Below are 13,794 nucleotides of genomic sequence, written 5' to 3'. Positions count from 1 at the left end.
ATAAACAAGCAACAAGTTAAGATATTTATTTGTTGTTTAATTTGAAGGTTGGAACCAAGATATGTAACAGTGAAGGTAAATGGCAGACCTGTTGGAATGGAAGTGGACACAGGAGCTCCACTACAGTAATTGGTGAACACACCTTCAGATATCTGAATTATGGTGAACATCAATCAAATTTAGAAGAAAATGATGCAAAATTAAATACATACTTGGGTGAAGATATTCAAGTCAAAGGCATAAGCAGAGTAACTGTCCATTACAGAAGCCAATCAGCAAAGGTACCAGTGTTGGTACTGAGAGGCAGAGCACCAAGGCTTGTAGAGTGAAACTGGTTAAAGGGAATCAACATTGATTGGCCACTGAGATTCCTAAAGGAAGCTGGAAGTGTTCCTGTTTTGGAAAAGAAGTGTGTAAGGGCTCAACAACCAAAATAATGTATCTTAAGCCAAAACATGGTAAAACAGCAAAAGGAACTCAAGGAGACCATGCTCAATGACAGAGTCCAAGTTGAAGTGAGCAACCTTCGAAAGAAAAAAGAAAACCTGTTGAAAGACCTTCTCACCCTACAAGATTGCCTCAGGTCAAAGTTTGTACCACTGGAAAAGTATGAAAATAAACAGGAAGAATTCAACACTTCTCTGAATAAACTGAAAGATGAGTTGGCAGAGAAGACCAACAATGCTCAATTTTCCAGGAGGCAGCAAACAAATTGAAAATAGAAATGGAAGAACTGAAGAATCCAAAAAGACATTGGAGGCAAAAGTTGCAGAATTTTCTAAGAAGCAAACAGATGATGAAATTCTGGGAAATGCAACCACTGAGTTCACTCAAGTCAAATTTACATCTGAGAGTAGTCTGGCTAATATTGAAGTCAAAAAGAAGGCCAAGATTAAAGTTAGTGCTAGAAAGAAGAAGGCATGTAGAAAAAAGACACAGAAACACAAATAAGGCTTTAATCCTGGCAGCATATGGGCATACTTTTGTACATAGGCCTGGAAATCAAATTGCAAATGCTGGTGAACTTAGTCATTTGCCTTTACAAGAAAATGATGAGGACATCCCAGTTCCACAAGAACTTATTTTATTGTTAAATTTCTTAGATTCCTCACCAGTATGTGCTCGACAGATCAGAGACTGGACAAGTAGGGACGCAGTCCTAACTCAAGTATGAGAACAAGTGCTTCATGGTTGGTCATGAGAGCCTGTAACTGATGAAATTAAACCGCACATCAATAGAAGGCATGAAATAACCAGCCAGGCTGGTATCTGATTATGGGGAGCACGAGTTTTAGTTCCTGCACAGGGAAGAGAGCTATTGTTAATTGAACCACACAGTGCACATTGTTATGACCAATGCAGTTGGTAAAGCAGAGTTATTTAAAAATCCCAGAGGGAAACTTTAAATAACTGTCATAACTTATAATTTTAAGTGCTATGTTTGAGATGCAACTCTAAATTCAGGAATCAGACCATCAGTTCTCGAGGCTTTACAATAAACTAATTGAAACATTTATTAGTTTACACAGGTTAAAATATATACATACATGGCTTCAAATTACTACTATCGTAACTTAAAACAAATTCCCAAACTAATCCCCATTAAGACAACAGCAACCCATAGACTTAAACAAACACCAGGCAAAGCATTTTCACCTTACGAATTCAAAATAAGGTTCTTTTCACTTTGTTCCTGTGGAGTCAGTTGGAGGCTTACAGCTGCTTTGATATTACATTGCCCCAAAACGATTGTCTCATTATACCTACCACTGCCCATTCTCATTGTATCAACAACCTCTGAACTAAACCTCTCTAACAATAAAACCCTTTTCATAGTACCATTTTTATTTGTAACATAAACATATTGTTTGGTAGCTGCTAGATATATGTCCATTTTCACCCTACTTGAATTCGCTATTCAAAAAATGCAAATATACACTCTCTCTTTTATATATCAAAACTAGTACACATCAAAGCACACAGACTAACTGGCTTTAATCCAATTAAGACACACCCACAGACTAAACCTCAATTTTAAAATAAAAATACATTCCAATAATGTTATATACATTAATAGGTTCATGACAACATGCAGGAATTTCCCAAATGAAGACCATAGCATGCAGCTATCTATGGTGGCCTGGGGTGGATGGAGAAATAAGGAGGTTAGTGAAGAATTGTGTGCAATGTCAGCCAGTCCAAAAGTTACCTTCAACAGCTCCACTACACCCTTGGGAGTGGCCAGGAAGCCATGGGCATGGTTACACATTGACTATGTGGGATCTTTCAATGGGAACAATGTTTCTGCTCATTGTTGATGCCCACTCAAAATGGATGGACATATATGAGGTGAAGTCACCAATATCCTCTGCTACAATTGAGAAGTTATGTCAAAGTTTTTCCATTAACGGGCTAGCAGAAGTAGTCATTTCTGATAACGGCATGGCATTTATGAGTGCTGAGTTTCAGCAGTTTATCAGCCTCAATTGTATTACTTGTGACAACTTCACCATATCACCCTTCCTCATATGGACTGCCCGAAAGGGCGGTTCAAACGCTCAAGACAGGCATGAGGAAGCTAACTGGAGATTCCTTTGCAACCAAGCTAGCACACTTTCTTTTCCGCTATAGGACCACCTGTCACACAACAACAGGTCTTAACACCTGTGGAGTTATTGATGAAACGCTGTCTCAGGGTGAGATTAAGTTTAATAATGCTAAAGTTAGGGGGGGAAGGTAGAAAAGAGTCAGTGAAGACAGAAAACTAGACATGACTGGCATAGTCGTGAGAGGAAATTTACCATGGGAGAGGTGGTATACGTGAAGAACTTTAGAGAAGGACGAAAGTGGTCACCGGGTGCAATAAGTGCACTGACTGATCCTCCATTTTACCACGTGAAGGTGGAAGGCCAAGTCATACAGAGACATGTGGATCATCTAAGGAAGAGAGAAACAAATCACCAAGAAATCACCAGTGTTCACGACCGGGTTTCCTGTTGAGAGAACTCAACCCAGTACAGTGTCTGATGTGTCTGAAGTACCTGTGAGAGTTGAGGAAACAGATTTGCAGGTAACCACCGAAGAACCTGATGTTCAGACAACTCCAGAAAAGGAGGATCCTAACGAAGCATCTGAAGTTGTAGAGCTGAGACATCCTACACAGCAAAGGAAACCCCCAGAAAGATTGAATTTGTAAATTACTTATTAGTGTAAATAATTTGCTATCTCAAGAAAATTGTACTTGTAAATATAAAATGTATTTCCAAGTAAAGGGTAATTGGTAAAGACTTGGTAATAATGGTTTTATCTAATGTGTAATATCCCTTTAAGAAGAATGCATTAAAGGAAGATCACATGATCTTGAGTAACCAATAGAAGAGTAGTGCGGGCTACTTCTGCAGTTAGTGGTCAGTAATTGGTTTGAAGTGAAGGCACATGTAAGTTGTTGCTGAGTACCTTTGTAAATAGACATAGGGCAGAATTGTTCTCTCTTTGGGTGAGCGTGTGCCCAACGTGAACGGAGAAAAATAGCACGCAATGACATTGGGCGAGCGTCCTAATGTCATTGCACACTCATGTGATATTTTGGTCAGTGGGTGTGCATGGGAGTCAGCAGCGTGCCTGCCAATAACTAACAGGCCTATTAAGGACATTAAAGTAATAACTAAATGCAATTTTTTGCTGTCTGTCCAACCTTATGGCTGGTGGGCAGGTGAATTGGCCTGGTGGCCTTTGGATTTTTTATGAAACCTCATCCACGGGCGGGATGAGGTTTCCAACAGGAATTAAAAATCAAATTAAAATGTTTAAACCTCAGTTATAACATGTCCCTGCTCATGTGACAGAGTCACATGAGGGGACATGTTTTTAATATTTTTAAATTCTCTGTTTATGTTTTTAAAATTCTTCAGCTCCCTGAGGCAGCTCTGTGCCTTCAGGGAGCTTTCAGTGCACGCACCCACACGCCTGCACAAACTTCTGCACTCGTCTTCCTCCCACCCCAACCCCAGCAGCGCTCAGCATTGCAGCACATGATTCACACCGGCTGCCCGTTAATTGCCCAGCCAGTGTGAGTTTGCATTCAGGGCCCAATCGTGGGTGGCGGTTGGTTTCACGCCGGCTCCGAGGTCCGCCCGCCGCGCCCGCCTGACAAGGGAAAAATCCTCTCCATAATGTTTTCCACCTAAGAATTGTCTGCTGATCAACTCTATCTATAGTACCAACTCAGCTGCCACTTACAACAGGCGTGTGACTAGGATCCACAAGTTCCAACAGTATTCCCCTGAGTTTAGAAAGTTGAGGGGTGATCCAATTGAGGTGTTTAAAATATGTTAAAGGGATCTTACAGGGTATTTCCTGTGCTGGGGAAATCCAGAACTAGGGGGAAAATCCTAAAATTAGAACAGGGCCAATTAGGAGTGAAATCAGGAAGCAATTTTTCACACAAAGGGGGATTTAGAGCTCTCTTCCCAAAATTGGCTGCTGGAATATTTTAAATTTTCAAGCCTGAGATTGATATATGTTTGTTAGGTAAAGGTTCATGGAATTGAGATAAATAAGATTGTGCTGGGGGTAGCAATGTTATGTTCAGTTCTAGTAAAGACGATAGTACTTGAAGCATTGTACTCTTAGAGCTTGTAACAAAGATCAGACATGAACTAAAGGCTTGAGGAGCTTTTTTTATTCTTTCATGGGATGTGGATGTCGCTGGCTAGATCAGTATTTATTGCCCATCCCGAATTGTTCTTGAGAAAGGGGTGGTGACCTGCTTTCTGGAACTGCTGCAATCCATGTCATGTGGGCACACCTACAGTGCTGTTAAGAAGGAAGGAATGTCTACTCCTGATCACCTGATATTGATAGGCTCACAGGACGGGCAAGCAAATGTAGAAAAATATGACATAATATGCATTGGAAGTAATTCTGAGGAAAGGAAATAGGCCTTAAATGACTAGAAGGACTACTTCCACTTCCACTGTTAGTGTGACTGTAGATACACAGATCATTGAAAGTAGTACCACAAAGCACCTAAATCCATGCAAACAGGAAGAGAGTTCTTGGTTTGCATCTAAAGACATGGAATACAAAAGCAAAGAGGTAATGTTGAACTTGCATAAAACACTGATTGGACTTCAGTTCAAGTTAAACAACAGCAAAGGCGCAATGTAGATTCATAAAGTTGTTACCAGGGGGTTGAGGGAATTACAACTATGACCTGACTAAGACTTATGAAGAATTTTAAACTGCTGAGCAGATTGTTTCCACTGTCATTGAGACAGTTTTAAGCGGTTTCAGATTTTAGATAACCACAAAAAAAAACTAAAGAAGGAGAGGGAAATAAAAACTAGTCAGTGGGGCTAAACTGAACTGTGTAGCTTCCACTTACTAGTTGCTAGGGAATAAGATCAGAGATGAGCATCAAAATTCCTGATGGAAGAGCACAGAAAGTCCTCTCGGTAAAGGGGTTTGTGGTGCGCATCTGATGAATGTCAGCAGCATGGCACAAATCAGTGTGCAATACTAGTTTGATGCCAGCGCTACCACCTTCCGAGGTCACTCTTCAGCCAATGCCCTGGTTTACCTTCACACAGCTAAACACAATGTTAAATTGAATGAAGTCCCCCACTGCCACCACTCACCACCCCCCACCCCACCCCCCCCAGCCCCATCCACCACCATTAAAGGGTACTTGAACTATTTATACACAAATTGCCAGATTATTTCTTCTGGCTGTTGGTGCAATATACCTGTTTTTAGGGCTTTCCTATACTTGGCTAAAGTTTAAATAATCTACAGGGAGTATGCTAGTTGATACTTTTGTGTTGATTCAAAAGTTTGTGCTGAAACAAGTTCCTTCCAGACCTCAGTGGCCTGGTAGGGTTTCCTCTTGGAATTGAGCAGGACCAGGAGAATGAAGTGAGGGCACATAGAGCAGTGTAATCTGCTGGAAGAGGGAGGAGGAGGAGCAGGAGGATGAAAAGCACTGTCAGCAGGGGGCCACATCTGCCCAGGGTTTTTAAGGAATGATTCTCTTACCTCAACTGTAGTGAGAACTGATGCCAATATCTTTTTTGCTTCACCAAAAAGATCATGACTGAAAGTGGCCAACAGCTGCAGCCACAATAACAGCCTCAAAGCAAGGCAAGGTCAGCATTGCCTATGGCCATCGAGGTGACCTTTGCTTTAAGTTTTTTGTGCCTTGCTCCTTACGTCTGCTGCTGGGGATACAAGCAATATCTCAAAGTTTGCGGTATGCTGCTTCATGGGAGGGGTCACTGTGGCTCTCTATACAGAGAGAAATGGCTTCATTTCCTTTCCTCTTGCCAGAGAGAAGCAGGCAGAATGAGCACAAGGGTTTGCATGGATTGCAGGCTTCCCTGTGGTGCTGGGTGCTATTGACTAAACAAACATTGCTTGGAATGTATCTCATCTGAAGTCAGCTATTTTCATTAACCAAAAGGGATTTTGCTTTCTCAATGTGTGTCTGATGCTTGAATACAGGCAACATGTCATACAGCTCTGTAGAAGAGTCATATGGACTCAAAACATTAACTCTGTCTTTCTCTCGACAGATGCTGTTTGACTTGCTGGGTTTTTCCAGCATTTTCTGTTTTTATGTCATACAACTGAATGCTTGTTATCCTGGCAGCAGGCACCACTCCTTCATTCTGCAGCAGTCCTCTGTGCCACCTACATTTGACCCAACATGGCTGGTTACTGGGAGACAGGGGTTACCACTTGACTCATGATTCCAATACGGAACTCATGCTTACATGTGAGAGCACCTACAGTGAGAACCACACTGTCACAAGTGGTATTACAGAGTTTGCCATTGCCATTCCCAAGTTTTCACAAACCTGGTCTGCTCTGGAGGAGCACTCAGCAGAGCACGTAACAAGATTTCTGGTACTATGCTCCGTGCTTTGCAACCTTATGAGGGTACAGCCTTTGCAAACCCCTATCAGGCAAAAAGCTGAGAAGCTGGAGCAAGAGTAAGAGGAGGAGAAGAATGTGAAACAAGAAGTGGAAGAACAGGAAGGGGAAGGGATGCTACAACATAGACAGCCCCTGTCTATCTGAGCTCTACATGATCAAATAATTCATGAACATGCCAATAGCCTCAATCGCAGCTTCATCAACAATCCCACATTTACTTTTCCTCCATCACTGACCATCGTATTGTCCTCTTTCAGAGCACACAAAAAAAACCCAGAAAATGCTCTGATGTGATTTGCTTAACAAATGGCTACCCTAATTGGCCTGCCCACTTAAAATGGCAGCACGCCCCCAACTTGGGGCGCTGATCGGAGGCCTGCCCATCGGTGCCCACTCCCGCTCCTTGCCCCCGACAGGAGAAAAATGTTGGCTATAGTCAGGCTAAGTGATTTAGCAAGACATAGCAGGGAGAATATAATGTGGGGAATTGTAATGTTATCCAATTTGGAATACATAATAGAAAAGCAGAATTTTTTTTTAAATATTGGGAGACTGGGAAATGTTGATATTCAGAGGGGCTTTGGCATCCTTGTACAACAATCATACAAAGTTAACATGCAGGTACAGCAAGGAATTAAGAAAACAAATGTTAGCCTTTATTTCAAAGGGATTAAAGCATAAGAGTGAATAAGTCTTACTGCAAGTGTATAGGGGCTTGTCAAGACGGCAGCTGGAATGCTGTGTACAGGTTTGATCTTCTTACCCAAGGTAAGATATACTAGTCTGGTTGGGAGTGCAACAAAGGTTCATTAGACTGATTTCTGGGATGAGGGGATTGCTCTATGAGGAGAGATTGAGGAAATTGATGCTATTGATGGAATTTTACACTGGCAGGAGGAATTCATGGTCCTGCTGAAGTCAATGGAATTATAAATGGCTTGCCCCATTTTGTGCCCCTCCTCCCCCCACAACGAGGCCATAAAATTCCGCCGTATATTCCCAAGAAGTTAGAAAAATGAAAGGTGATCTCATTAAAACGTATAAAGGGCTAAAAGGGCATTATAGAGTAGAAGCTGAAGGATGATTTCCCTGGTGGTGGAGTCTAGGACCAGAGGCCAAAGTCTTAGAATAAATGGTCAGCCATTCGGGACTGAGACAAGGGGGAGAATTTCCACCCCGTTGGGGGTTGGGGGGGGGCGTTGGGTGGCAGTGGGCTGCGTGCTGCCATTTTAATGTGGGCAGGCCAATTAAGGCACTGAGCATTCCCTGTGCGAGTGGGGGGAGTAGGCTGAGTTGGGCCCTGCGCAAAAGAGCTCAGAAATTTTCCTGAGGCACAGAGCTACCTCAGGCAAATTAGTTTGAATTTTAAAAACTTTAATAAAGAAAAAAAAAATTTAAAGACATGTCCCCTCATGTGACAGTGTCACATGAGCTGGGACCTGTCAATGAATTTTATTAAAATTTTTCAGTAAACTCCTGCCCGTGGATGAGGTTTCATGATAAATGTCAAGGCCGCCTGGGCTCTTCGCCTGCCTGACAACCTTAAGCTTGGACGGGCAACTCAGTTAATTATTTTAATTTGTTTTTAAATGTCTTATTAGGCCTTTGACAGTTTGGCTCTGGTGCACACCCACCAAACTGAGGATCTGAATGACGTGCGGTCCCCACTCGCCGACACTAAGATTCTGGCCAAGGAGAAATTTCTTCACTGACAGAGTTGTGGATCTTTGAAATAATCTATCCTAAAAAGCTGTGGATCTTCAGTCATATATTGAACATATTCAAAGTAAAGATAGATAGATTTTTTGATTAGGAGATATGGGGATAGTGCGGTAAGGTGGAATTGAGGTAGATGATCAGCCATAATTGTATTGAATGATGGAGAAGGCTCAAAGATCTGAATGATTTACTGCTGCTCCTGTATTTTATGCTCTTAATGCTGAGGATAGTAGGATTAGAGGAAGTTACAGAGATAGGGAGGGGTGAGGCCATGGAGCATAGAGCTGGTAGACCAGCAAACACAGAAATTAGATAAATATGCAGTTCTCAAAACAAAATAAATGTTCTTTCTGAAACTTTATGAAGTTACAAATGTAGAAATTCATTGGCATTCTGTTTTGTGGAGTGTGTGATGAAAGTATAATAATTTGCATAATATTTTTCTGGTTTATTGTGAAATAGGTTTATGGTGCGATTATAGTTCGGTCTGTGTAATTTTATTATATGTGGAGTCAAGTAGACTGCAAGCTTGAAATCATCAAAACAAGCTAGGTGTAGAAGTGTACTTGACGTGCTAATGAGTAAACATGGATGCTGGCTTAGCATTTAAAGTGTGAAAGGAATTTGCATTTTCAGATAAATGAAGGGAGTGTTTGGATTTCAAAGAGATCTTAGTGTGTTTACAACTAGCCAGATAAGCAAGGCTAAGGAGATGTTATTTTTCCCAAAGGTTACTGGCAATGTTGGCAACATGAAAGTTTTTATATTATGAGGAAGATACAGTTTCAAAGACATATGGAACAATAGCATTTACATATTAAAAAGAGAGAATCATGTATAAAGGAGAATGAAAGGCTATGTAAGGAAGGCCATGTAATATCTAACAGGAGTGTGTGAAACAGTCTTCAAGAAGCCTCCAGCCATTTGTACATATGTCTGCTATGTAAAGTAACATGAGTTGGAGACACCCATTTGGAATTCCATTGTCAAGTGTTAACTTGCTGAGTTTGGTTTTAAATATAAAATCTATTTTGGACTATTGCTTTAAAGGGGGTGTATAACTGGGAGTCAGGTCAGTTAGGAATTTTAGGATTTGTTATAGTAATTGTATTAATTAATTGTAGTCTTATGTATGTGTTTCAAATCTTTTATTTTGTTAGTAAGTATTTTAATTTAATTTTTAAAAAATCTCTAAAGGTCTTGGTGGACTTATTACTTCTGAATTCAGTACACACATCTTCCTCGTAATAAATACAAATTGTAAAACTTGTGATAACGTGACCAAGTTTTCCTTGTGGATTGGATCTGCCTGGCACACATCATAACAGGTGAAGTGGTTGATGAATCCCCAATGCGAGCCATATTGGAAGTCTTCAATTGGTCCTTGGGATTCATCTAAATCTGTGTAAACTGCTAGCACTTGCCATGCCTCCACATGCAGCTGTCCAATATTAGGATGGATGTCCATCCGACATGCTTAGGGCTCAGGACATTAGTCTCCAATATTAGATCTCATTGTACTCATTTTATTCTCACAAGAACAAGTACAACAAGGTTGGATATCTACCTTATTTAGTCTGATGTTAGCCATCTGTCATAAATTACTTTTTCAAGCACTGTGAGGCAATGTGGACATACCAAGCAATATGAGTCAGTGTTAAAAATTGCATTTACGTAAAAGATTCATGAATGTGCACCCAATGCAATCCATTTGTTGATTTTAGAATAACCAAGTAAAGGTCTTCGTATGAGTTCTGTACTAGCCCAGTCCCTTTCTTTACAATTATACAATTTACTCCTTTCTAATACCCTACCACCCCACTGCTGAGCCCAAGCTCCCTCCTCCCCCATAGATAGGGTTTGAGATCTGGAATATCCTGAAAACTTGTGCCAATGCTGATTTTCAGATCAAAAGATTCAGGAGATGCAAGGCACAAATGACTTGCAATGATTGTTTGCTATGCCTAGTTTCCTCGACGTGTGAGCTGACTCAAAGAAACTTCCAGTGAAACCTTTGGCTGCTTATTCACATAGCTCCATTTTCTCACGCAAAAGACTAAAGACTGTGAGTTTCTCTGAGGTTTCCCGTTCTAATGGGCATATGTTTACATCCAACATTTTAGGCACAGCAGAACCCAAAGCTATATTTATGTTGTTTTAATGTGATTTTTTAAAAAAGCAATTTTTAAAACCATTGCCCCTCACTGAAGGCCTACATTGTATATTCTGGATCTTTGGGTGCATTTTAAAAGAATCAACCAGAGTTACACCAAGCACTGAAAAGTTTCCACGATTGCATTTTCTTAAACATGCTGTACCTATTGTGCTTGGAGGAAAATTCAATGGTTTCAAACTTGAATTTTCATACCTAATGAGAAACTAAAAGAAGAAATAAATGTGGCCCCCAAATGTTAATATTAGTTTCTAATTTATTTTATATACCAGCATAAGCTATTGAAATTCTCAGGAAATTTTGGCGTAAGCGTTCAATAGCATGAAGGATGTAGATTTTAGCTTTTTTTTCGATTATACCTTTTGACAAAATTCCTGTCAGCTTTCTTAAGAATTTGTAGCATCTGAGTCAGAAGGCTGTGGGGTGAAGCTCCTCTCCGGGATTTTAATCCAGTATAGTACCACATCACGAGAGTTGCTGATAAACTAAGGTCTCAGCTGATTCAGGTGATTTAGGTACACCCCTCTTACTGTATGAAAAACAGCAGGAAATCCTCCCAGGGTTCAGGTTAGCCTTCCTCCCTCAAGCAATCCAACAGAGAAAAAAAACGGACTAACTGATCATTCATCATGTTGCTGGCGCTGAGTGACAGCTAAATTTACCTACAAAACAACAATAATTCATTTTCTAAATACTTTGGTTCTTTTGGAAAAATGTGTTATGGTGTTAGACAAGCATCAGTTTGTACTCTGAATCAAATGAATGGGGATCTCATAACAGAATCACAGATCCATCTAATTAGTTTCAATCCCCCAATGATCCACATTTGTAAACCAGCAGAATTCATCATTAGATTCATAATTCACGAACCTTAAAACAAATTTGGACAGTAAAAATTGTTGGACTCTGTTACCCGCTAACTTTGGGGAGAACCAGTATTCAGCACACAGTCACCTTCTTAACTTGTGCTATGTAAGGAGAATCACCTTTAACATCAGGAGACCTTGTGGGGCAGTTGAATCTGTGCTCTCTCTGGAGGCGAGCTTAGAGGTGGGAAAGGCATTAAATTAGGCAGGGTGGTGGCATATCGGAAGCCTGCCACCTTCCTGCCTTCGCCAGAATAAAGTTCTGGGTGGGGAGGTCCATGGTCGACTTCCTGCCCCGCTGCCTATTAAGGCCCTTAAGTGGCCAATTAATGATCACTTAAGGGCTTTATCCTACTTCCACTGATATTAACCCAGCTGTAAGAGAGCCTGTCAAAATATGTTGTGCATGACAGCTAAAAACGTGTGGCCAGCTTGTCACTTCTGGGGCAGGGGGGTGGGGTTCATTGGTCAAAGCACTCAGTTCCCGATAGAGGGACTTGAATTGGGAAGGAGTGGGGGGCAGATAAGAGCAACCCCCTGGCCTTGCTGCTGACCCCCCTACACCCCTCTCCAGCGAACACCAATCCACGAACCCTCTGCCACCGCCCCACTTCCCCCCACCCCCCCCACCTTAACTGTGACCTGGGTCGCTCTGTGATGTTGGGACTCAGGTAGGTGTTTTTCCTGCAGCAGCTACTGCCTGCCCTGTGGCACTGCTGAGAACAGGAGTTGCTGGCCCCTGATTGGCCAGCAGCTCTTAGTAGGCAAGACCTCCACCAGGCTTTCCTAAAAAGAGGCAGTACGGATCTCTCGCTGACTCTCCAGCCAGCAGGTGAGTTCTCTGATGCCTCAACAAGACTCCACCCTTGGTATCACAGCATCAGTTACAAGCTAGACATTTCTCAACTATTCAGGGTGTGGGAACATTTGCATTGAATAAGATCAGTGAAGATTCGAGTTTCTGTTAGAATCAAATCAAATTATTTCACCCAACTTAGTCATTACCTTGAGGAGAAGGAAAGCTGAAGGAATAGATTGGAGTAAAGGAAGCCCAAGAATGCTGGCGAACTTGGTCACCAGCCAGAGACGAAATCAGAGATTAGGAAAAGAAAAGATAAAAAGAAAAAAGACAGCATTAATTAAAGATTAAAGAATGAAAACAGTTTCTTCATACCTGCCCAGAAGGAAATGCTTTTTTTGCACCTCAATCCATTCGACTCTTATCATTACAGAATTTGAAATGAGACAGCATAAAGGAAAGAGGCAAATCAAGAAATGATAATCAATACATGGGAGCTTTTCCTTGTGGTTGAACAGGTTGAACCTATTTTCCATATATTTACAGTATACAATGCCTTAAGTTCTTAATAATCATATACATATTGTCCTGGGAACAAAACCTTGCATGCAACTAACTGCAGAAAAGCCACATGTGGGAAATAATTTCAGGCAAGTGACAACAAACAATGGCATGATGGTGGATTTGGCAAACTTGCTGTTTTCAGAGTGACTCCAGTTTGAAAGGGGTGGGGAAACACCATTTCATAATTAAGAACAGCGGAGGGAGAGGAGGACCTGGTTTGAAAGTGCTCCTGGTAGTGAGATATGATCTACAAACTGTTGCAAAGGCAACTAACCAAAAGGATGGGGCAGAGAAGATGTGGCGATGGCTTATCACCACCTGTCTCTGGTGAGCAATATGCGTAGTTCAGAGGAAAAACTTACAGTTGGAACCTCTTTTTAGGAATAGCAACATTTTTTCTTAAAATGACAATCAGTACATGATGGTGTCTACCACATTCTGGTGTTCCCTGGTTTCCCCAAAGGAATTATGTAAAAGCATTTGAGACATCAAGGCACTTTTATTAAGTTAGTATCCAATTAGCCAGCGAGGTAGCCATGAAAATGGAACAAGAACATAATTTTTCCATGTCATCAGAGTCCAAGTGCCTACCTTTGGGATGGCTCCACGGTTTAAATGGGAGTTGGGCTATCTAAATTGACCACCGACAAAACTGTACAGTAAATAGGGAGGTGGACTATTTCCTCTTTCTGAAAGAAACTAAGCAAATAACTACAATATCACAAATACTGACTTCA

General features: G+C 41.2%; 1 protein-coding gene across 4 annotated transcripts in view; it reads right to left on the bottom strand.

Annotated features, from left to right (window-relative positions):
- LOC121283400 (potassium voltage-gated channel subfamily KQT member 1) overlaps window positions 1–13,794 on the bottom strand; it is a 763,328-nt gene that overhangs the window by 471,948 nt on the left and 277,586 nt on the right. For 3 of the 4 annotated variants that reach the window (XM_041197951.1, XM_041197954.1, XM_041197953.1), the window contains exon 13: window positions 12,700–12,762. The exons of the other annotated variant lie outside the window; for it this stretch is intronic. In XM_041197951.1, the coding sequence (XP_041053885.1) occupies window positions 12,700–12,762 (63 nt within the window). The remainder of the gene's footprint in view (window positions 1–12,699; window positions 12,763–13,794) is intronic. 4 annotated transcript variants of the gene reach the window in all.

The sequence above is a fragment of the Carcharodon carcharias genome, chromosome 10, assembly GCF_017639515.1.
Source record: "Carcharodon carcharias isolate sCarCar2 chromosome 10, sCarCar2.pri, whole genome shotgun sequence".
Classification (NCBI taxonomy): Eukaryota; Metazoa; Chordata; class Chondrichthyes; order Lamniformes; family Lamnidae; genus Carcharodon; species Carcharodon carcharias.
Note: the sequence above shows the minus strand (reverse complement) of the source record. Positions and strands in the feature narration are given on the sequence as shown.